At 41.1% G+C, this 26,166-nt stretch overlaps 2 protein-coding genes and 1 long non-coding RNA gene across 3 annotated transcripts; 1 reads left to right on the forward strand and 2 right to left on the reverse strand.

The window, feature by feature from the left end:
- Positions 1-9,625: 9,625 nt before the first annotated feature.
- LOC117559346 lies at positions 9,626-10,885 on the reverse strand. Its single transcript, XR_004570973.1, has 3 exons — positions 10,843-10,885; positions 10,627-10,742; positions 9,626-10,420 (listed from the first exon to the last, which is right to left on the reverse strand). It is a non-coding gene; the product is annotated as an uncharacterized LOC117559346 (long non-coding RNA).
- Positions 10,886-12,220: 1,335 nt separating this feature from the next.
- LOC117559382 (putative nuclease HARBI1) lies at positions 12,221-13,614 on the forward strand. The gene is made up of 2 exons (XM_034236138.1): positions 12,221-12,235; positions 12,559-13,614. Exons 1-2 carry the CDS (start codon positions 12,221-12,223, stop codon positions 13,612-13,614), a joined length of 1,071 nt encoding a protein of 356 aa, XP_034092029.1.
- Positions 13,615-14,305: 691 nt separating this feature from the next.
- LOC117559383 lies at positions 14,306-17,976 on the reverse strand. Its single transcript, XM_034236139.1, has 4 exons — positions 17,854-17,976; positions 15,402-15,495; positions 15,206-15,293; positions 14,306-14,719 (listed from the first exon to the last, which is right to left on the reverse strand). Exons 1-4 carry the CDS (start codon positions 17,876-17,878, stop codon positions 14,306-14,308), a joined length of 621 nt encoding a protein of 206 aa, XP_034092030.1. The 5' UTR covers positions 17,879-17,976.
- Between the last annotated feature and the right edge of the window lie 8,190 nt (positions 17,977-26,166).

The following is a 26,166-nucleotide window of genomic DNA, read 5'->3' on the forward strand; positions in this document are numbered from 1 at the left end:
ATCTCTGTTTTTAAACCATGAGCTGCAAAATGAGCACCTTACCCCACTGTACAGGCGAGTTGGGAACTTGTTTAAATATACCTGGGCAGGCTCTGTTTTGCCGAGGTGCTCTGGCACTTGCGGGCCACCGAGGGGTGGCGGTGTTTGGGGCGACGAAGACTGCTGCTCCGGGGGCGAGGTGGGAAAAGTGGCGGCGGCACCTCATGACGCATCTACTGAGTACCGCCGTACCGGCACCGTGCCGGTACTCAGTAAGAAGTAACGGTACCAGATGGGTAAAAATCAGAAGTCCCGGTACAATAGTTATCTTTCCCAACATATTATGGGGCTGAAATGTAAAAGGTAAAAAACATGTGATCACAATTTATATTAATCTCAAGGTAATCAGAGAGTATTAACTGGCGTCTAATTAAAGAACCCCTGAAGGACTTATTAAATGACCCCCTTCTCTAAGGGTTGAGCTAACCTGCAGTCAACCATCCCTATCATGATCTCAATACATTGCATGTGCGTCCCATGATAATGCTGCCATTAATAGCTGAAGATTCATTCATCAAAGTGTTTGTTCTCCTTGGGGAACCATGAGGGCTGTTTATAATTATGACTCCATATCAGGAAAAGCATAGAATCGAGTTCACATATTTTCTATTTTAGACCTTGAGTATGACATCTGCAATCAAAAGAAAAATTACGTTTTAAACATCACAGAACTGCCTTCATGTCGGAGGTTTAATTAATTTTTCACAACAATTGAGTATTTTTTTAATCAAATATTTGAATAAGGTTCGGAGATGAAGGACAAACAAACCATGAGGAAAATAGTCAACTTCAGCCATCTGAACTTACATTATTTTGCAATGGCAGTTATTAACAGATCCCAGGGTCTATTCATTGGCTATAGGCATTTTTCAGATTTGTTTTAAATCCCCATGCATGAAAGGACCCAATTATAATTATAATACATGTCATTTATATAGCACTTCTCCTAGTGCTCAAAGCGCTTGAAGAACTTTTTTAATGAATGGATAGTTTAGCACTAGAAGTTCATGGATTTACAAAGATGTATTCATTCCTTTTAATGACTAACTTTTAAAATACGTATAATGTTCAAAGATTCGATAGCAGCAAAAATCGAGCGATGATTGAATTCAGTTCAACATAATTTAATTTCTGCTATATCTCCGGGTCACTGGACACTAAGTGCTCCCCATAGAATGGATGGTTAGACTTGAAGGACTGACATAGAAGTCTGTCCATGGTTATCGCAGCCTTTCTGACACGACACAATGAGAAACAAGCACCCACGGAGATCAGAGACCAGAAGCAACTGATGATGTGGCTTTCCATCTGCTCGTCTCTGAGAAACATCCGAGCCCTTTTTCAAAAGAGGGTCCACTCCTAGCTTCCTATCTTATCCTCTTTGTTTATTCACCCTTACCCTGGAGGCCAGTTTAAATGTCATGTACGGGACAGCATGATGAGGTCTGGTTGGGGGTCACTATCATCGCCTGGAGAAAGTACTGTGATATCTCCTGCTTGAGAAACGAGAGTTGAAAGCGAGTGACTGCAGCCCTGGATGGCCAACCAGATGGATAGTTCGAAGACTGTAAAAATGTCACAACAGTTGTGATGCAGGACATAGAAGGAGAGTTTATAAGCTGTGACAGGTAATGTCATCATGTTTAAATCAAAGTGGTTTCAAATCTAAAACATAAATAAATAACTTCAAAAGCTTTTACGGACTTCAACCTTTTATTTCTTTTGACAAAATATGAATGTCAGCCTCTTTCTGCTTTTTATACTTGAACATCAAAATAGAGAGCAGTTATAATAAAATGCACTGTTTCAAATGGTGAGCATTATGGCAAGTTTCAAGGCAGAATAAAAAGCCTCTGGTCAAAAACATTGAGAATAAATAAATCATTTTAAGAATTGTTTTGAGTGGTAAAAAATACAGAAGTGCATAAAAAGGGTGTTTGCAGAGGACTCAACATACAATTAATTTAGTTTTTTGAATAGAACAACATTTCATGACAATATATTGTGGCATATAGAGTGGATCAGCTGAAAGCTTCCAATTATCTTTAATTGTAGAGCTCTGCATCTTTTCAACACTAAGGCTGCATCTACACGGAAACATCAAAATGAAAACTAACCAAATTCGATATCAAAAAAGTATTCCGTCCACACGGTATCGGCTCAAGAAACGTGTACGTCCACACGAGACCGCTCGACCCGCTGGAGACGCTGTCGTACATATGCCGGGCCTGTAGGTGGCGCTGTATTTCCGCCACAAAATACACCAAAAGCAGTGAAGAAGACCCCCCGAGCATGGTTGCCCTTCTGTTTATTCTCCGCAGTGGATTTAGCAACATGTAGTTCATGTAGTTCTCCATGTCCACTTGTTGCTGATGGTTGTGGTAGAGGAGCTGTTGATTTTTGCACTAACATCTGTAGCAGTGAGCAGCAGAGGTGGGGAGAGGCGGGGCTATGGCTTCATCGTTATCAGTAAAATTATCGTATAGGATGTACACACGGAGCCGTAAGGCCCCCCATAGCGTTTCGTCCGCAGATCTACCCACCTTGGGACCCGTTACCGTTTGAGGGCTCCGTTTCCGCATTTCCGTTGCGGCCTTGTGTGGACGAACTGTCCATACGATAGAGAACTGTAGCGGATACAACCCGTTTCGTGTCCGTGTGGACGGGGCCTAAGTTAACTGTTTTTGAAGAAAATATTAACATTTCTGATAATAAAAAAGGGTGGCAGAAGAAAAACTCCAAAAAACGATGTTGTATTGTATGTTGGAAATAATACCATCTGGTGTCAGCTAATGTTTGCCCTATATTATGCTGCCAAAAGCCACAACAACAAAACTGCCTGATGGTCAAAAACTGAACCACTGAAAAAAATAATACAACTGTGCTGTTAATGTCTATGCTCACTGGCTGATTGCGAAGTCAATACAGTGATAAAGTACAGAATCCCTGCTGTACTATCCTACAAACTGTTGAGAACATACTCTAATGATGGAGGCAGTAGCTCATTCTGTATGGAACTTTGTGAACTGCTACTTTGAGAGGTGCCAGTTCACCTCCTGGGCACTACCGAGTTGCCCTTAAGCAAAGTACTGCCCCCCACACTACTCACAGGCGCTGTATATATAATTACTGCCAACTGCTACTGATAGTAGACTGGGTTGAATATAGAATTTAGATTTTTCTAAATGTATGTGCAGTGGTTTCCATGGTCTCAGATTTGCATACACTGCCAATGTCAAGAGCAATTTGTAATTGTTGTAATGAAGTGTAGGTAAAATAAAAAGTGAACAATTAAAGAGGACATATTATTTTCATTTCCAGGTTCATATATTGTGCTTCTAATGTGATACGTTTACATGCTTTTATGTTCAAAAAGTGCTTTATTTTACTCATGCTGCTCTGATTGGTTAGCTGGCCGGCTCTGTTGTGAATGGTCAACCGCTTAGAGATGTCCCGCCCCTTAGCCCATCATGTACAATAGGTTGGAGTCAGTGGCGGCCGGCCCATAGGGGCGCTAGGGGCGCCGCCCCACCTCTTCCCACATACAAAAAAAAATATTTAAAAAAAAAATATTTAAAAAATATATATATTTTATATTTTTATTTTTAATTACCAGGTAAATATCATACAATTGGTATCAGTAAAATGTATAATCTACAATAAAATCTCGTTTAAAATTGTGTTACGATGTCTAAAGTTACTGATAAGTCACATGTTTCCTGCCTGGCCTTGCCCATGGCATTAGTTTATCATTACCGGGCGGAGCCCCCGAGCCAAACAGCAGCAACCAGGGGCCCTTCTCACTTCTCTTATTTTTCATTTCCTCGCTCCTCGGTCTCGGTCTCACCGGAAGTTGATTTGTCTGCGCCATCTTGAGTAGCGTCCCAATGGCCTTATTTTTGCCGGAGGAGCGAGGATCGAGGAGCGAGGAGCGATAATAGAGGAGCTATAACCGAGGAACCACCAGACCATCCTTCGATGAAATCCTCAGATACTCGCCCCGCCCCCTTACTGTGTATCGCTCACTGATTGGACGAGGCAGTGCATGCACTGATCTGATGCTTCTTCACATGAGAGCAGTTTCCCAGCGGAGTGAAGAAAATACATGAACCTCACGGGACTCACTCCTCAGTTTATACCGTGTTTTGTTTCAATTCATGTATCATTTAGTTACAAATATGTGATATATCTGAACAACAAAGTGGTCAAAAATCATTTTATTTATTTTTTGGAAACATTTTCATGATCGCTTTTTTCGTTTTACATTTTCATTTATTGTCATTTCCATTCAGTCAGTCATTAAGTGCTATTTAACATGTTAATTTTCTACATATCCAAACAAACAAACAAAGTGTGCAATCCAATGAATGTTAATCTAACTGGGTTTTGATAGATAACATGTCTCTTTTTCTTCTCTCAATTATTTTATTTCTATTGTGCACTCTAATCAATATTAATCCAACTAATGTTCGTTTATACATTTTAAGAATGGCGTTTATCTTTTTTGAGAATGAGTTCTTATTTAATTTTATTTATTTGGGTCTACAACAGATGATAAAATGTTTGTGTCAGTAAATGTGTACTAACAGAGGCGGGGGTGTGTGTGGAAATAACGGGGACAGAGCTGCTGTCAGACGATCACGATACCTTAAAGCGAGCTCCGCGCTGCAGTGGAAACGCGCCATTACATCACCAGAAGTCCTAATTTAAGGGGTCATTTCTCCCAAAAAAAATGTTTTACTCACTATATCAACAGCCCCACCAAACATATTTTCCACCAGCCGCCACTGGTTGGAGCGCTAGTGTTACATAGTGATGGCATTATGTTACAGAAGAAAACAAAGGAGCTCAATCAAGCCATTTCAGAGCATAATAGATTACAATAAAAAGCTTCCATTACCAAACTGGAACTCAATCCCAGTAAAGATTAGAGAACAAAACACCTGCAGTTTATTTAAATCTAACTTAAAAACATGGTTAGTGGAAAGTCAGCTCTGTCAACACTGACACAATCTGCACTTTACAATGCTCTGTTTGTACATGTGCCTTGACCTGTTGCTATCTGTCTGCTTTGTGAATATGTATTTTTGTTTTTATGTTTTTATATATGCTTTTATCATAATATAAGTATCTCTGTTGAATGTTGTTTTACTGATTGTATTTACCTGTTATTTGAAGTGAATTTTTGTTTTTAGGATGACTTTCAACATCTGTCAGGGACTACAGACGAAAAATAGCCTGTTGGCTAACTCTGGCGCATTTACAGAAATGTCAATCAATGTGCACTGTCCCTGTCAAATAAATATATAAATAAAAATAAAAATAAATTAAACGAAAGTCATGAAATACAGAATACTTTAAAAGACTCTAAGTTTTAGTTCATTCTATTTGATACGATCAATTACAATGCAGGTGAACTGGATTACCTTAATACACCAAAAGGCATTGAAGAAGCATTGTGGGTTTAAATGGAAAGACATACAAAGTCAAGAACCAGTAAGGTTTGACCTTTAAGGAGCCCTAGGATGAGGAGGCATAATCTTTCTTAACACTAAAGCAGTCTGCGAGAATGTCAGTGAGTGTGTGGAGACAGATAGCTGCCGGTTTCCACCAGAGATGAGGAGAAAACGTCCGGAGAGGATAGCTCCGTCCAATCTGCCTTGCCCTTAAGACCTCGTCAGTCCCTGCTGATGAATTTAGCCATTATCAAAGGTGAGGGGTCTGCTGAGAGAGGTCTTAAATGAGCGACAGGGAGGAGAGATTGGGGATTGAGTGGCCAATATTTGGAGCAGCAGGGAAATAAAACGCTGGCAGAATAGCCACGCCCAGATAATCTTATTCCAATAATTGGATTTGCTGCAGAGTTCTTAGTGATGTTTGAGACTGGATAAAACAAGTAGGGAGTAGACACAAATCAGTGAGAACCGATCCTGAGCCTGTGTCAACTAATTATTATCACTGAGTAAGACAGCACTTTTGACACCTCACGCTTCTTGAAAGATGGGAGATATTTTTTCTTTGCAATCATTGACTTTGCTTAGCTTTTCTTTATCATGAATGTTATTTGAGTTTAAGCTACCATGTTTGACAACTGCTTGAAAACACACCGGACTCAATACTATTTACAATAAATTCCTGCCTGTAGAGACGTGCACACATAGGTAGTGCTTGAGCACCTGCCCGTTTTGCCCTCTGGACAGCAATTGCCCTTTTGAAAGTTTGTTTTTTACAGCTTTTTTTTTACAGTGTACTGTATGTGGCTCATGGTAACATCGATCAATTCTGGATTAAAAGCTTCTAATATATACAACAATGCCCCAAATGCGCGTTGTAATTTTGTCAGACATCCTCACACGTGCCCCGCGGCACTCCCGTACATGCCCTGGCTGCAGCCCCTCCCTCTGTGGAACGCCATTTGCGCCATAATTCGCGCGTTTATTCGCGCGGATTAACGGGGAGGTCCGTTTATTCGCGCGAAACTACGCGCGAATAAACGGGGAGGTCCGTTTTATAAACGGGGAGGTCCGTTTAAGTTCAAAGTCTCAGTAACCAATCAGTGAAGAGCAAAACCAGACCAAAGCAATCTGTAGATGAAAAGTTCCTGACATTGTGAGCAGGGGCGGATCTAGACAAATATTCATGGGGTGGCAAGAGGGTGGCAGGAGATTTTGAGGGGTGGCGTCCCCTGACAGAAGTATATGCTGATTTAAATCGCAATCATATCAATCAATTAGGGGTGTAACGGTACCCGTACTGAAATTATTCGGTACGGGCCCTTCGGTTCGGTACACGTGCCCTTCGGTTCGGTACACGTGTGAACGAATATAGCGTTAAACGTAAACAATTGAGAACATGAACAACTTTCTGGAAGTAATCTCAGGTATATATCATAGAGCGACCAAGTCATTTCATTGGACGAGAGGCATACTATGAGAGCTGGTCACAGGGATGCGTTCAAATGTAGTCAGTAATTTGAGGAACTGTCGAAATGGCGAACGCAGATCAAGTTGAGCTTGAAAATCCTCCAGCATCATTGAAGTCTCCGGTTTTGGAACATTTTGGTTTCGCAGTTACGTACAAGGATGACGGACAAAGACAGGTGGACCGAACCAAAGCTGTTTGTCGGCATTGTTCAACTAACATTGGTTACGCGGCTGGCAATACATCAAACTCATTTGAAAAGGCATCACCCGAATGTGAATATCACCGGTACCAAAAGAAAAAAGACTGAAGTGCAAATCCAACTCCCACTAGCATGTAAGCCTCCACCACTCGCAAAGAGTTCAGACCGAGCCAAAGCTATTACAAACGCCAAATATCCTTATGTTGCCATGTTAGCAAAGCGCTACCTGGCTGTATCTGCTACCTCTGTCCCTAGCGAGAGGGTGTTTTCCACAGCAGGAGACATTGTTAGTGCCAGCAGATCTGCCCTTTCGGCAAGCAATGTGGACAAGTTCATCTTTCTTTAAACAACATGAAAATACAATGACAAGCAAGTCCTAATGTCAAGCTGGCTGCTTAGGTACAGTACAGTTCAAATACAGATGATTTCAGTTCATCGAAATGCTGCACCTTAATGTTTATTTTACTATATTTTGTATTTATTTGAATACATTAGTCACAGTTTAATAATAATTAAAAAAAAATATTTAATGTTTTGTGATAATTGTTTCTGCTGTACCGAAAACGTAACGAACCGAACCGTGACCTAAAAACCGAGGTACGTACCGAACCGAAATGTTTGTGAACCGTTACACCCCTACAATCAATGTTAACTTGGAAAGCCACAATATTAATATTTTAACTCAATCACATAGGTGATATTATTGTGGCACATCAGTAAAGCCTTACATATAAGGTGGCAGACGTAATGTAATGAATTTTAACTGAACAATAACTGAATGAGTTTGTTTCACTCTTAGACCAGCAAGGGAACCAAATCTATGCAGACTGCTGCAATAAGTACATTAATTAACTGTCTCATCGATGTTTGTCTGAATGAATATGATACTATTAACAATCATATTATTCCTATCAGCTGTCAATCACTGTTAATAAATAATAATAATAATAATAGATTTAATTTGTTAGCGTTTTTACAGGTGCTCAAAGACGCTTTACAGATATAGTGAAGAACTGTTATGATTCACATATTCATTTATTATTGAATAAACTATATTTTTTGGAGGAGTTAATGATGAATGTTCATCAAGATGCTTGCTCGCCCTCCTTCAAATTTGAAAACAAGTAATTATATCATTATTGATATACAGTTACAACCTTGACTTTACATCAGAAAGAACAAATATTAAAGAAGTGACTAACTGCATCAGTTAGGGTTAAAAAACGTGTATTCAGCTAAAACATCGCTGCAGTTATGATCCAGTGGAAGGTCCTTACCTACTGGCCTAGTTAAATCAAAGTGGTTACTTTCTGTTGGCTGGGCAGTGTAGTTTTACACACCGTCTTATTTTACTTTCTCAGGACTTAAAACTGTTTTTTGGGGGCAGACCCCCTCAAAGAAAAAAATATATACACGCATACAAGGTCATCATCTTAACAGTTTGTTATTCTCATCGAGTCATCCGTGAGCAGTGCATCAAGTTGGCATGTCTATTACAGCTGAATGCGGCGATTACTATTTTGTTCAGCAAAACGCCTCACAAACTTATTAAGATCAACAGCTGTAGTGCGTTTTGATTCAATGCTGAGTACAGCCAAACTGACAGTCTCTTCTCTGTCAGTGTAGACCGCAACTACCTCATTCCTTCAGTGCTTGGATCCGAAAGGCTTCTCGTTTTGCGCCGTCCCGTTCAAGTGAATTCGCCACCAATCATATTTCCACTCTCGCGCCAGGACCGGGGGAGGGGTTACATGACGTGCATCTTGTGCTGCATTCACTTACACTCGGACATTAGAGACTTTCTCTTATAAATGTCCGATGAGCCACAACTTTTCTTTCAAAACAAAGATGCCAACTGGGGTGGCAGCTGGGGTGGCAAGGCTATTGTTTAGGGTGGCAGTTGCCACCCCATGCCACCCCGGTAGATCTGCCCCTGATTGTGAGGCTGTAAATTGTACATTATTCCAGATTCAGGGGACTATGTATTAATTTGGCTTTCAATATAATAAATATATCAATCAATATAACCTGCCTTCATTGTCTTTTAAAATAAAATCGCCTTATCTTACTGAAGTGAAGGGTATTTATGTCTCCTTAAATCACCTTTTAAATGTACTTCTTATAACATGGCATGGTGTAACATATCAAAATGTTCTTGCTAGAAATGCAATGTCACTCACCTTAGAGCACTGTCTTATGAGATACTTAGCTTAGAAATCAGATTTTTGGAAAACTTAAAAACTCTTGTGAAAACACAGATGTACTCATGTCATCCATTTTTTTTGGTGTTTCAGATTTGGTTTACCAACGTTTTTGGTTCACAAAACTATTTATGTTAACATAAGAAACTGTAACATCTCAATATTTACAATCCAGGGTTCATACACTTTTTCACCAATGATTTTAAATGACTTTTCCATGACCAAAACAATGACTCTTTCATGTGGCTAGCATGCACTGCCTCGCCCATATTCGAAATATTGAATATGTTACAACACAGTTTGCATTTAGCACATCTTGGGTCAATGTCTTTTGATAACCACAATTGGTACTTATTCTTTAGAAGCCATACATTGTTGAAACTGCACTTCCCTGGCATCTTTATATCAAATAGTAGCTCCTGTAGACTAGAGGGCGTGATTGTAAACATCTCTCACCAGCGAAATACTGCCACAGTTGCCATTTTACGTTTCATTATACGATACAGTATTTATCATTATAGTATTACTATGTCGGCGATTAGATAACATATAAATTATATTTGATGCAACTTTAGTTATATTTCCATGACTTTTCCTAAACTTTGAGGAAAATATTGCATTCCATGACTTTTTCAGGTTTTTAATGACTGTACGAACCCTGACAATATCAGAACTTTCTCAACCAACTATTCATTATAAATGTAAAGACAGGGGGAGCAGTACCATGGTCTTTGTCTGTCTTCCAAGACAGTGGGTCTGGCTGCTGTGTAGGTGGGGGTGATGGTGCATGGGCTGCTGGTGGCTGTGTCGGCGGGAGGGAGGTGTGCTAGGCGAGACTTCTTTGCTGGCTGGGTTGATCGTGATGGCTGTGGTGGAGGCCTTTGTACCGAGGTGTATCTTAATCTTGTGGCAGGCACAGATGGAGATGGAGGCTGCTGTAGTGATGCTGGTCCTCTGGTCCTTGGTGGTGATGGCTCTGGTGAAGGCCCTTGAGCCACGGTAGATCTTGACCTGGGTGCAGGCACAGATGGAGGTTCTTGCTGCTAGGCCCAAGCAGCTGTGAAATCGGAAATAAATATAGGACAATAATTACTACTAAGTTCATTAAAATATAAAGTTCAAGTGGAATGTTTCTCAAGCACAAATAACAATGCAGAACTCAAAATAAAATGGGGAGGTGGGACAGGAGTCTCTCTCTCTTACAACCTATTTAACTAAACCCACACAATGAAAGTACACTATTACTGTAATATTTACATTGACCTATCTTCAAATGGATCCTTGTTGTTGTTGCTGTATTCTCCAGGTTCTGATGCTCCATCTCCACTGCTGCTAGTGTTACAAGTCCGCTGTGCAGAGCTGGTAATCAGATAATAAGCCTGTTGAACAGGAGAAAAGAATGAAACAGAGTGAAAGTTGCTGCCGTTTGTGTGGTTGTCCTAGCCAGAATTTATTAAACACATTAATAGATTCACTTACAAATTATATCCGTTTTCTCTATTTATGTATCTCTGCGTTGTGTTGTGTGGTCGAATGAATATGACTTCCTTCTTGCCAACCAGCTTTATTATATGTGCAAACAGAATATAAGGAAATGGCTTCACCAGCTTTCTACCTCAATACTTCTCCTCAGTGAGGCCTGAAGCTAACTGAGAATGTAAAAATACATTTAGCCAATCAAAATAATTGTATGTCTGACATATTTCGTTTTCTAATCAAAAATGGACATACATCCACATGCCATATGAGGTTCATGAAGGATTAAAGCCTTTTTCATTTACAGTATATGATACAGTGATAACAGATAACACAACCCGACTGTACTCACTTTAACATGGCTGTTGTATAGGCACAATATTAGCATAGCATTAGCGCTTTAGCATTTAAATAATATGAACAATTATGACCTCAGACCAGCATTTCACATATTTATACAAACAGAATAAACTTGAAATGTAAGCCAGACTAGTGCACGGGACTCATACACATAGTAGAGCTACATTATTCAGGGAGCAACAGCCTGTGTTAAAGAAGCTAGCGGACGCCATTAGCCACACGCTAGTAGCGTAGCTCACAGAATGACATTAAACTACACATAAAACAGTTTCAAAGACACTTCTTAGATCGAAATATGACATAATCTGTGTACACACTAGTGATGGCAGTTTGACACTGAAGCTTCGAACGGAGCTTCAACCCTGGACTTCCTATTCCAGAGAAGCAGTGCTTCGAAGCTTGCTTCAAATCACGTGACATATGACGTCCGAAGCAGCAACTGCTTCAAATCACGTGACATGTGACGTCCGAAGCAGCAACTGCTTCATTTCCTGAATGAATCAATTGACTGGTTCACGGTCCATTCACGCGATTCAATGCACTGCCTCGTCTCGATTCTGACAGGTGACAGGTTGAAACAGTTTCAAACTTGAGGGCTTCAACACTTTATGACCGCACTAAACAATGCGCAATGTGTGGGTCGTTGTCGTAGTTTGCGTTGTTGCTGTTGAGTTGTTGTTATTGTTATTGCATTTGATATCATTATAGAGCAAGCCAGGAAGTAAGATAGGTCGTTCTGGCTCGGGAAACACTTCGAAATGTGGAGAAGTTATGAACAAAAAGACAATTATCAGTAATATAAAAACAGTTAAATATTTCAAGGAATAGATAGCCCAGTGGGTAGAGCCGGCGGCCCGAATGCGGCGATGTCCTCGGTTCACCTCCTGGTTCAAATCCCGGAATGGACGTATTTTAATCATTGCTTTTCAACTTTAATAACTGATAAAAGGCCCTCTCCGCCCAAAAACATGTCTAGCACTCTCTAGTCTCTTCTCAATAATAGTTGAGGCGCATTTTAGCGATGTGCCAGTGGCAGGTAAACATTTCAATATTGCTAATACAACAATTATCTTCACTTTATTTATTATATAGTAGCCTATGAACTTCGTATGTGTAATACAAATAGATATTTAGATATATTGTGATATACATTCATTTATTCTTTCCTTATAAGCTATACGTGTATATCTGTATAGTGTCTGTAGAATTCCAACACAGAGAAATGTTGTCAGTAGTTTATAGAATAAAAAAGGAAAGGTTAATTTGACTTGGTCTCAGAATTGTTTACAGAGCTGTGTGTGTGTGTGTGTTGGAGTATAGTTATTGAACAATACTGTGTCCTGTGTTTGTCTTTTACAGGGGGGCAAAGGTCTTTACATGCAGCTCAATGCTACTGCCCCAATTCTCGCCGTGTATGCCAACCCTGAAGCCTGTCTAAAGAAGGACTTTAGAGTTAAGCGATCTAGTGTGGTGTATTTAGTGCAGATGCTTTCCTCCCCAAAGGACCACGGATGGGGACAAGACATCGAGGTGCTTGTTCTCCTCTACAGCTTGGCCCATGGACTATCGCTCTCTGTGGTGGGTTCAGCATTCGGGATTCCCAAATCGACGGTCCACAGGATCATCAAACACGTCACCGGGAAGATAAAGGCCAACCTGAAGACCCTCATTTCCCTGCCAACCGCAGATGAGCTGCCAGAGATTGCAGATGGCTTCTGTCAGCTTGCAAAGAGTCCTGCATTTCACCGTGCTGCTGGTGCGATTGATGGATGCCATATTCGCATCAAACCTCCAGGAAACGAGTACCACAAGGAGTACATCAATTACAAGCTGTTTCCTTCCATCCAGATGCAGGCCATTTGTGACTCAACTGGGAGATTCCTGGATGTCTTCATCGGCTATCCAGGCACCGTTCATGATGCCAGAGTACTGCGAAACAGCCCCATCTTCTGCCAGGCACTGTTTCCCCCAGCTGGTTGGTTCCTCCTTGGGGACGGTGGTTATCCCTGCCTGGAAAAACCAGTGGGATTACTCACACCCTACAAGGTCCCTCGCGGCCAGGTGCAGGCCAGATTCAACAGGCATCATGCCAGGGCTCGGTCTGTGGTGGAAAGAGCATTTGGAAGGATGAAGGCTCGCTGGAGGGCCACCCTTTTCAAAGCGCTGGAGGTCAGTCCAAGCTTTGCCCCTGACATCATTGCATGTTGTGCATTTCTGCACAATCTGTGCATAGACATGAACGATGTCCTTGAGGTTGCTGAAGCCTTCCCCCCTGAAGATGGGGACCAGAGTCCTCCTCCTGCCGCAGCATGTGGACAGGAAAGTCCTGGACACCACCTAAGGAACAGGATTGCTGCACAACTCTCTGCTCCTGTCCAAATGGCACCACACCTGAGAGAGCACGATTACATCTAATGAACTTTGTTTTTTTGTGTTTGTCTGTTAACTTGTGTTTTTGAAATGTGCACACATACCTGATTTAATTTTGTTTGTTTTAGTGAGCTCCACTTCTCACTTTAGAGAAAAGAGGTGAAATAAAATAAACCTGTGCACCGTTGATTTCAAACTTGGTTTTCCTGAATTGTCGTTCTGCATAATCCCAAATTGGAGACAAATGTCCTTAGCTCTTGGATCATTCAATCACGAGCACAGAGCAAAGGTTCAGAAAATGAACACAGGTCTTCTAATACAATCACTTTTGTTTTTGAGTGAAACTCTGCAAATGGTTTGACATGAGCAATTAAGACCGTAAATGTCATGTATATTTTAATGCCTTATACCTATGAAGCGCACAGACATATCTTTATTTAAAATGCTGATATTCAGGGTTAATCTTCAGACTTTGGAAAAAACACTTTAGTTCCGTGCACAACATTACTTTGTGCAAAACTTTTCCTTCTACATTATGAAACCCACACAGAACAATGTAGCCATCTAACAATCAAGCATTTACTATATCCCATACAATATTGAAGACATGAAGGACAGTACGTTAAATTAGGTTTATTGTCTTCCAAATAAATAATACAAGCGAACAAAAACAAGTCTTTTAAGTAACATCAATAATCAACATAGAAATGGCCAATGGTGGGGGGGAAAAAATAAATCACATTTTGTCGACCATTTTTTCGAACAGGGTTAGAAATGTATCTGAGTGCTGCATTATTTCTCTGTGGCGTTCGTCCTCTTTTTCTGCCTCGCATTCTAGGCACTCCAGCACTCCCATAGCACCTTTTCTTTTTTTGGGGGGGGGGCTGCTGGGTGGTTCCAGCCTCAGACAGTGATGAGGGTGGTGAGGGGTCTGGATCATCAGCCACATTTGGGGGGGGAAGGAAGAGGAGCAGGAAGCAGCCTCCGGATCGAAGAGGATTGTGGGGTTTGCCAAGGCTGAGGCAACAAGGACAGGAGGACTAATTGAAGGCCTTGCACCTATGGCCTCATCCATGGCCATGAAGAAGGGCCATGTTGCAGGGGTTTCTTCCTGATCAGTCCCTGTTCCAGTCCTTGGCCTTTTAAGTTCCTATTGCAAACAAATGCATGTTAGAAATCTTTGTTCAGCTTTTTCAAAAACAAACATGTTTTACAAGCGGCCGAGATGGGTTTTCTCCGCAGGGTGGCTGGTGTCTCCCTTAGGGATAAGGTGAGAAGTTCGGTCATCAGGGAGGGACTCGGAGTTGAGCCGCTCCTCCTTCGCGTCGAAAGGAGCCAGTTGAGGTGGTTCGGGCACCTAGTTAGGATGCCACCTGGGCGCCTCCCTAGGGAGGTGTTCCAGGCACGTCCAGCTGGGAAGAGACCAAGGGGTAGACCTAGGACCAGGTGGAGGGATTATATCTCTTCGCTGGCCTGGGAGCGCCTTGGGATCCCCCAGTCAGAGCTGGTTGATGTCGCCAGGGAAAAGAAAGTTTGGGGCTCTCTGCTGGAACTGCTACCCCCGCGACCCGACCACGGATAAGCGGGAGAAGATGGATGGATGGAACATGTTTTACAATAACAATACACCATTTACCTTGTATTTCTTTTTTAGGTTCTCCCATTTCTTGGAGGCCTGTTTGTGAGACACATGTTGCCCAAGGTCCAGTTCCTTAATGATTGACCTGTTATCATAGAATATTTAAACAATATATATTGGTGTTAAGGCAATGACCCACAGTGCACATTCATTACTTTCATTGCACAAAATATGAATTGAGTGCATAACTCACTCCCATGCTTCTTTGGCAGCATTGCGTTTTTTGCAGAACAGGTCATCCTTTTCCATTCTTAAAGCAATAAGTGCCTTGGTTTTTACCACAGTCCCTGAAATTACAAATCACACTTAAGTTTAAACCGATTTCGTAAGTGAATGGATACATGAATTGACACATGTGTTGCTGTGCAATTAATCGTATTTTAATCGCGATTATGGCTTGCGACGATTATGAAACCAGCATAATTGACAAAATACGATTATTTTGCTGGGTGCGCTTTCGCCCCTCCCTAAAAGCCCACTCGGCCACGTGGGAGTGACATGTGTTGTGAGTGTTCAGCGCGAGCGAAGATGTCAGAACAAGAGCAGCAACTCGTTAAAAAGAAGGGTAAAACTATTTCCACTATTTGCAAGTACTTTGCCATTACATTTCACATCGCTAAAGATATGTGCCCAGTTAGCACTGTTAGCAACCAGGGCTTTAAGCAACTTGTCAACACCTGTGATAAAATGGCATCCAATGTAATAAAAAAAGTCAATCAAAGAACTAGATTCCTATACCGGATCTCCTCTCTGGTAAACAAAAACACCCTGAAAACTCTGGCAGGAGCACTCATTCAAGGGTACTATGACTATGCTTGCACGTCATGGTACCATAGCACCTCCAAGGCGCTAAAAATAAAACTTCAAACATCGCAAAATAAACTGGTCAGACTACTGCTTGACCTTTCATCTAGAACCCACCTCACCTCTGCCCACTTTGACAACCTAGGATGGCTTAGAGTAGACGACAGAGTACAGCTACTTGCAATGGGCCTGGTCTACAAGATCCACTACACCTCTATGGTACCCATGTACATGTCAAAATTCTTCCCAAAGGTCAAGGAATACCATGATCATAACACCAGAGGGAGCTCCACAAATCATGTGAAACCCAGATTTGGCACAAAAAAGGGGGAATACACGTTTCGCAATGATGCCACATCAAGGTGGAACGCTCTTCCCACAACTGTAAAGGAAAGTAAAACTATACCTTCAAAACCTCTCTTAAAGAGCACCTTCGGGGGAGAGCATTGCAAAACTGGCCCCAGTAATGGTACAAATCTCAACCTGTCGTTCAATGGACAGCTTCCCCCCCCCCCCCCCATCTATGTATATACTCGCATTTTAGACTCTGTTACTAACTGTATATCTGTAGACTTGGTATGTCTTAAATGTCCGGTTAGGATGTATTAGAACGAAATCTAAAATAAAAATTGTAAATAAGCCATCTGTATGTCAAATATGTCTTATATGTCTTAAATGACATGATGAATTGGAAATGGGGGACCCTGATGTAAACAAGACGAAAGTATTTCTCTGGTCTGCATCCCCTTAACAATTGTATGTTTTGAGCTGTACTGTACCCAATATACAAGCTGTTAATAAACTTTTCAATCAATCAATCAATCAATCACGTTGGACAAGCGTTACGCGATGCCGTCTCGGTATTATTTCAGCAGGTCTGCGCTGCCTGCACTATATGACAAATGCCGTGGGGAAGTTGAGAGAGATGTGGCTTCAGCTGACTACTTTGCTACCACAACAGACCTATGGTCTAGCCCAGGGGTGCCCAACCAGTCGATCGCGAGATGTGTCTAAAAAAAACAACAACAATATTCTGTTTTATCGTTAATGTCCTGTAACATAATCTTCATGTGCCAGAATATGCACGTGAACGCATCAAAGCTTTGTGATTGGCCGGCGTCACCCCTGTGTCGGGGCGTGGCTGAGGGTCTTCAGTACAGGTGGCAATATCGTCACCTGCCTGCGCTCATCTCTGAAACCAGACCATGTAAACAGCCTGGTGTTTCTTGCAAAAAATCTTTAAGAGATGACACGAGCAGCCCTACCAGCATTTGCCATGGTGGCCTAAACATTTTTATTTGGTCTTAAATTGTAGTTCAACATTTATTTCCTGTTACTTCTGGACCATGACGGTTGGCCAGCCTTCAACGTTTAACTGAGTGGAATATGTTGAATATGTTTTACCAAAATGTTGGCTATATGTTAAGGAGTTTTCAGTAGGTTGTGACAGTGCACTGCAACATATTTGATTTAATTTATTTTGGTCTAATTTATTTTTATTGATCATATTAATAATATATGTTTAGTATGGTTTTGGAAGTGCGCTCCAACATATTTGTTGATCTTGTTTATTGGTCAAATATTATTTGTTTTAAAGTTCAATAAATGGTCAATGAATAATCGTCAAAATAATCGTGATTATGATTTTTGCCATAATCGCACAGCCCTAGTTGTTAGTTTGATTCCGATTTAGATTTGTACATCTTCAAAATAAAAATCTAATGTAATCTTGGCAAATCAAATTAACACGTGTAGATTTATAAATACATGTTCACAAAGGCATGTTTTAGTTAAGGCAACGTATTATTTATCGTTTAAAAAAATAACCACATGGAACTCACATTTGTATGACGTTGTTTCCTCCATGCCCGAAAAACGGTTGCACACCTGTGGAGTGAGATTATCAAGCCTGCATCCATGCAAACTCGCTGTCGGAGGCTTTTATAACCCACTACGCCTCCGCCCTAATTGCTTTGGACCAGCCCTCAATATGGCGGACCCTTCGCTTGAACGCGCAAACGGAGGGGTAGGGTGTAGGGGGCGGGTAGGGTGTAGGGGGCGGTTTGGGAATGGGCCTCAGTCAGACAGGCCACAGCGGGTGTGTGGTGCAGCAGCACGCAGCTCACTAAATCCTAGTAAAGATATGGGCTGCTAATCAGTGTATGTGCGCGTGAGAGTCAGCAGTTAATATTGTCCCTGGTGGGTGGATGCTCCTGCTGTGCTGCTGTAACTCACACCAGCTGGATTCAGGCTATACTACTGCTGCAGCTCGAACCATAACGATCCGTAGGGGGAAGTAGGAGGGGAGGGGGGGGGGGGGTGATCTATGGTCCAGTCCTCAGCACTCCGTTTTAGGAAACTTCTCTAATTTACCTTTCCACCCCGTCCTCCTCCTCCTCCTCCTCCTCCCGTTGTTGTTGTTGTTGTTGAATAATTCCCCTCGGAGAGAGAGGGGAGATCGAGCGCGAGCAATAGGGGGAGAGCGAGCGTGATTCACGGGTCATGACAGCGCCTGTCATTCCTGTCATATTTCATAGCCTTTGCAGGTGAACTCGACACTGCACAACACGCACAGGCCGGAGAGAGAGCTAAAGGTCCCACAAGGTTTTTGTTTCAACAGACAACCTCCTCAGGTGCTGCTAATTAATCCTGATTATTCGGCCTGATGAAGACAGGGTAAATAATGATACTGTAACATCCTCTAAGGACTCCATTCACCTTTGTAACACAGTAGAGAAAAGAACACTGACCAATATTCTGTTTTCAGATATCTACTGACTACTGGATGAGTCATTGGGCCAACACATTATTGGTGTTAGTGATTTCAATAGGGAATGGGAACCGCAGTGGATTCTGGGGACATCTTTGAAGGATAGTGTCTATCACCTTTTCCTGGTCATCTGTCAGCTGTTTTGAACAAAGTATGCACACAATATAAATGCCCCTACAAAGAGAAGCTCTAGGCAGAAACAGAGGAGCGTTATTTAAAAAATAAATCAAGTTAGTTCATTACATCTGTACTTATAAGTTAAGAGAAGACTGGAACGATCACTGTTACTTACGTTCAAATCAAATCAAGTTTTATTTATATAGCACATTTATAAGCGATTTTTGGTCGAGCCAAAGTGCTGTACATATAATAAAAATAGCCTACAGTAGAGACACTTTACAGCAAATACAACAGCACAGATTGTTCAGAATATCAGTATGAGAAAAACGACACCCTCTGTCCTTAGACCCTCACATCATACAAGGAAACACTTCCAGAGTTTGAGGGGAAAACATGGGAGAAACCTCAGGGAGAGCAACAGAGGAGGGATCCCTCTCCCAGGACGGACAGACGTGCAATAGATGCCGTGTGTAAATCGAAGAGATAATACATTTTACAGCATATAGACCGAATGTTAGGAAATGCATGTGTCTGTAATAAGAAGATGAATCCACGAGGATGTCAGTTGTCACCTCTCTGTTGTTAGGAGTAAGTGCAGACACATTTAAAAATATAAAATATTAAGAAGCCCATGTCAAGTTTACAAACAGATGGATACAGGACCTTCAAATCTACGGGTTTAATGATGACTATAGGTCACACCTATAGTATTCCAAAACATGGATGTGTGTCTCAATGCTGGCTGGTGTGAATGTTACATAATTTCGAATAATAGGAATTTTGCCACACATTACCGGATGTATTTTGCTTCTATGGTGCCTGTAATTGACATTTATGGTGGCATGTATTACATAACTTAGGAGTGAGGATGAGTAAAATGTTGTTTACATTCATCCTAATGCAATGACCCAGTTAAAACATTTCATCAGCTTGATTTAAATGCATGTCTCCAAATCAGTTTTGAATCAAGCACCTCAGCATCTCTAAATGTGAAATGAAATGTCATGCTAACCAATCATGACAGTCAGAGAATGATGGCATTTAGTGTAAATAATGTCAATGTGAGTTCATTTAAATAAACCGGAAGCCAAAGCTAGGTGGACACAGCAAACTAATCCTGCAGCTGACATTTATTGCATGCCGTTATCCAAGCACAGACATCCCAAAGGATATGCTAAACTGCCATCCAACACTTAGGCACAAACCGACTGTCATTTCTGAATCCAATTTTGCTCCGGTTTATACCAATGATATCATGAGTTTGAAGAATGCACAGGCCCCACCCAAAAAGAGCATTAAGATTTGTGTCCATGTCGATTCATTCTGTTAAAATTATTGTGCATTTGTATACTAATGTTATTAGCTTTATGCTACTTGAAGGACTACATTCCATTGATGGCTGCATATTGTTCCCGACACATGTGATCTGAGCATTTCCAATAACTATAGAGCATTGTCCACAAGTCAACATTTATACAAAATAAATAGAAATAGATGTATTTATTTAAAAAATTCAAAACACAAAAAATGGTCTGCCTTACAACATTTTTCAATATAAGCTTTGAATACTTAATTGGTCAAAGCCTTAGATTACAACATTGTTTTTTTCTTCTTATTTGAGCTAATGATGGGCAGGGGGAAATCTGAGTTAAGCATTGAGTGATATTCAGTGGAGAGGCCTTGAGCCGCTTTGAGCAAAAGGAAAAAACATCCGTAAGAGAGAAGCGGAAATTCTTAACGCCCCACTTCTCTCAAATGCCCTGTCTAGAGGTAAAGGATTTTGGCATAGAGAAACCAATCAGATTGTCCCCAAGGAGCTAAACCTGCCAATCGCAGAGTCCAGACAGGCTGAAGCAAACACTCTGTTAGTAACTGACCCAGATCTGATAAACTGGCCAGAGTGGGAAACTTGCCTGTGAGAAAAACAAGACTAAATCCTAGTACTTATAGCCCGCTGCTTTTTTAACTCCATGACATTGATTTGGCAGGTTGTGAGTGCAGTTTGTGGGCTTGATTTTTAAATTTCTTTGAGAAGTTACTATAATAGCTTTAAAATGTCACTCTAATTTCCCCTGAATATCCTCATAATTCATGTGCGATAACGGCACTAAAGGCTTTAATACAAAGCTGGTGAGTGAGATGGTGGCAGAATCTAAAGCCCTTGCTTGGCATTCCTCACAATCACCTCCATCACTCTGCCCCTCCTCTCCAATCCTGCTCTCAGTTGATGGAGGGCTTCTCTCTCCTCGGCAACCTCAATGGATGTCGCCTGCCTGTTTCTAATTCAGCTCAGGAGTAAAGCTGTGGTTCAGTATTTCAGTGTGCCTTTCAGAAACAGATGTCAGCTTCTAACACAGGTATTCCCTGAGGTGGAGCTCAAAATCACATTCCTAAAATATGGAGTTAGCAAACGAACAGCTTCACAGATGGACTACATCAGCATTTATTCTCAATAAAGACCCATCAGTCCCACAGCTGTATCGTGGAACTTAGGTGGCGACGTGCTCGGGTGCAGAGGGGATTATTTTTCTCGGCAGCCAGATGGATAGCTAGGACAAGAATCAGTGTGAAGCTGTCGATCTGTTCGTACTGAAGGCCTCCATGAATGTGTTGTGTAAACATGAGCCCCTCACTGTGGCACACTATTAAGACCCCAGTGGCTTTTCCATTTTAGGGTTAAGTTCCATTAGAAATGTTTCAGAACATTCGGATGAAGGCTTTGGATTTAAAGAGGCCGTATTATGCTTTGTGGGGTTTCCCTTCCCTGTAGTGTGTTATATAGGTTTTTTTTTTGCATGTAAATGTTCTGCAAAGGTTAAAATCCCAAAGTTCCCTCCAGAGGGAGTTTCTCTCATGTCTAATCCCTTTGACATCACAATGTAACACCATTGGGTAGCGCTCCAACACATATGCTAAGGGTGGGACATTGCCAACACATCTCTAAGCGGTTGACCAATCACAACAGAGCCGGCCAGCTAACCAATCAGAGCAGAGTGGGCTTTGTTTCAGACCAAGGGTGAAAAGAGCATTACAGGCAGTGTGAGAAAAATAAAACACCTTTTGAACATTAAAGCATGTCAATATTTCATAGTAAATAGAAAACTATTATGAAAGCTTAAAATGGACATCACATGTCAGATTAACTGGGAATTCCCATCAGACGCAAGACATGAGCTGTGCGTTAGCTCTACTGAAGCGCAATCCATTCATACACACTGACTAACCTCCATTACAGAAACAGCTGTCCTGTTAGCAGCGCAGCCTCTTAAGTGATTTCATGCCCATGACCAATTTCGTGACACAGGACACACTCACTTTGACACTTTGACACTGGTGCTTACAGAAAGGTAATCACCAAAATAATTACGTTTTTTTTTGCCAAAGACATATAATCTGACTACCCATTTTTACTGTGTTTGGCAAATTTAAGTAAGGGATTAAGATTTTACACAGTATATATTTTGAGTTCCATATCTGGAAAAGCACAGCTGTGACTGATAATAATAACACTAGATCAGCTCTATTTAGGTGTGCCAGTTTACTTCACCAGTGGAAAACCAGTGTTGTTGTTGTACCTGTGTTACAATAGAACATTATCTGTGGGGACAGGTTTGTGAGATTTTTCTTCTTTGTTCTTTTGTAACATTTTCATAATTTTTTTTATTTACCAAACTCTAAACCAAAGGCCAGATAAGGTGACTATTTAAGTGTTTTTTCCCCTCAGTAACAGTAAGGTTTACACTATCAAATAATATGAATAGTTATACTATTATATCAAAATGGACTAATGAGCCGAACACTTTGATTGCTGGTGATTTCTTTAGTTTCAGAGCACTAAACGTCTATGTAATCCAGCAGTCATGTTAAAGTAACATTTTAAACTGTTATGTAGACTTTTTTCAACATTTGTCCTATAGCGTACACCTCATAATACGTACAGTACAAAACAGTCTCTCTTTGTGTGCACATATACATCCCTACTGTATGTTGAAACTCATTTCCATTGTATTGTATATATTTGGTGGCAGAACAATATCTGAATAGATCTATATCTATTTAATTTGTAAATATATTCAGGGACAAACGAGCAATAAACAATCGTTTAACAATGCAACACAACTATTTAGGCATGATAATCTGTGTGCTATCATCGCTAACTGGTGTTTCTTTATTTACCTTACTAATCACAATAGCCAGGTTCATCAGTTAGCACACCCCTGTGCTCAATTAATCCACATTTGCATGTTAATGGGTAATTTAAATGTACTTAGTAAAGCAAAGAGCTAAAGTAAAACAGCTATTACCCATTCAACCCTTGCCTCCGAATTAAGAAATGATAATAAATAAAAGATTAATTTATCTGTGCATGTAACTGACGGGCGTACAACCTTCTGGCCTTATTGACCTAACCTCTACTTGATCATGTTTGAAGAAATCACATTATCTCAACGTAAAACAACCTTTTGGCTTTTTCTTGATCATTCAAATATCTGGCACAACATGTCCTCATTTGTTAAAGTAGTGCCTGAATAACAAAAAGTAGTATTGAGTATCCCGGCAGTGTGCAGGATGAACAACCAACACACTTCACTGAGTGGATGTAATTAAGGTATTGACTGAGGGCTAGAGGAGACTGAGACAGATGGACAAAATGACAGACAAAATCAAGGTAAAGCCTTTTGACAACCTGTTTATGAGGTGCCAGTTTCGATTTGGATCAAGACTTGTAGGGCTCCACAAGGGCAGGTGTCGGTGGATTTTTAGTGGATCATGCCGAGTGCATGATGGCCAGATGAGGCTGGGGCTTCTGCTGCTTATTTTATGCAGAACCATCCGGATGCTTGTTGGCAACTAAACAGCTGAACAGAAAAGGCAGTGGAGTCTGGCCGACCCCGGCAGTGAGCATCCCCCTTACTCCCTTAAAAATAAACTATGGGATTTTCCCATATGATTTTTGGACATAGCAGAAAATACAGTCTCGGTCAAAGAAACTTTAATGTCCAACAGTTTTATGACTTCAGAAGCATAGGCTAACTGCAATCACAGTTATTCATAACAAGCTAACATTAGGCTATAATCAAAGTACATTACAGTCTCATGGCTCTGCTAAGCTAAAAGTGAAAATGTTTTGGCATGATAACGGTTAGTAGTGTCATTTAGCAACCCCCATTTTTATGACGCATAAAAGCTGTAGACATTCACGAATGGGGTATTTACTGACACATTCTATGTTGTAAAACATAACGTGGAAATCTCTTTAACTTGTGCTAACATCAGACTTTATTTCAGGCATCTAACCAAAAGAAAAGAAGAAAAATAAGTTGACTCCAAGACATGAAAACCGGAAGTGGTAAAATACTGACTCATTTCCAGGTTTTAGGGCGCATTCCTGCAACACTCTGCACTATAACAGAGGTAACCAGAAAAACATCTAGACGTACACATTCAAGGAACAAAAGGCTGCTATTCATCGTGAATAAACACTCAGCGTACTAACTCTGAACCTGCAAGACAAAAATCAAAAGTCACCCAGTGGGGCGACCTGTAGCGGTTCAATCTGTGTTCTGACACACGGAAACAGAAGCACTGCTGTTTTCCTCTTATATGAAAACACCTCGAATAAATGTGTTAAAGTATATTCAATAAAGCCACTGGGAAGAAAAATGAAACGACATGGAAACTTTTCAGGAAGTAAACTATAGAAAATAACTGTAAAATCAGAGTGATTTTCTTTTTTTAGGCGACTTTGCTACAGAAATGGTGGGATATTTCTCGTTGTCTACTGATTGTGGGTCTTGCATTACCACATTTATGTTCTTTTATTCACTGTGTCCCAATTGGGAACTTGGTAAGCAGCCGTAGGATGGTTTTGCTTTGGTCTAGATATGTGTTGCTTAAAAAAAAGAAGGCTCCTAAGCCTTTTTTGTACTCTCTTAGTGTCTCGAAGTCTCTAAGATAAAGAATCTCTACTGGCGTCAGGAAGTTGTAGAAGAAGGTAACCCTAACTGACACATCTTAGTTCTTATGGTCTCTGTCAGAGCAGAAGCCTCAATGTGTAGTTACATTTTAGCCATAGAGTAACCCCTTTAAGGTGGAGTCAGGAATTCTAATCCAATTAACTTTTTGTCAAATTCAGTATCACTCCACAGTCCGCTGGCCGTCTGGTCTGTGCGTCCTCTCAAAATCAGGCTTTCATCACAGCCCTGGCTCTGAAAATAACAAACAATCACAGTGGCTCAGAGCAAGCCATACAACACTCTTCCAGCCAATCAGCAACACGGGGCTAGGTGGGTATTTCTTTCCCCAGAATTGTTGGCTCCGGCTTTAATCGACTGCTATAAATCTCCCTTTAACTTCCCCAAGAGTTTATAATAATGAAAGTATAAGTTAGGATTGTAAACGTTTAAAGGGCCCATGTCATGGCCATTTCTACTGATCATAATTCCATTGTTGAGGTCTATTCAAATAGATTTATACTGTGCAATTTTCCAAACTCACATTGGTTTCTCATACAGCATCTCTGTAAAGTATGTGTATTCACCGGTATTCACTCACTGTCCAAAACGGCTTGTTAAAGCTCCTTCCCCCCCCCTCCCTGTGAGCCCAGTGTGCTCTGATTGGTCGGGACGTTTGCGAGGCTCGTTGCTGCGATCTGCTGCGAGGAGTGGACATGTTTCCGGGTCGGCGATACAGCAAGAACAAGCGAAACTCATCCTGAGCACACACAAACACTCACAGCCGAAGTAAAAACAATAAGTGTGGCTTGATATTGAGTAAGAAAAAGGTTTGTAACGCTGTGAGAATGGGTCTGCGGAGAGCATTTCTCCGCGATCCCAACGTAGAAGCCCGAAAAACGTTTACCCATTTAAACAGTCGTGGTAGATACCTTGTTTGTTTTAAACATCATAAATACACAAACAACAATGAATACTTACAGGTTGTGTACCCGAATCTCCCGCTGGTCCAAACAAAGAACAGCATCGTTCTTCAGTGCCCTACGCTGTACATATCCGGCATGAATCGCTGAAAGGTTTGGGAAGCTTTGTTTCGTGAAATGCTGGCAGAGGGTGTGGCCTCTGGGTATTCACACGCCAGAGTACCCAGGAAGTAAACAATGGCAAATGAGAAATCTCCAACAAGGCGTTTTGGGGCAGCATAGACTGTGTTAGAGTTTTACTCGCTACAGGGTGTACTTTTACATTACGTTACATTACATGTTACTTGTTAGACGCTTTTATCAAAAGCGACTTACATACTCAATACT

Source organism: Gymnodraco acuticeps, unplaced genomic scaffold (genome assembly GCF_902827175.1).
Source record: "Gymnodraco acuticeps unplaced genomic scaffold, fGymAcu1.1, whole genome shotgun sequence".
Lineage (NCBI taxonomy): Eukaryota > Metazoa > Chordata > Actinopteri > Perciformes > Bathydraconidae > Gymnodraco > Gymnodraco acuticeps.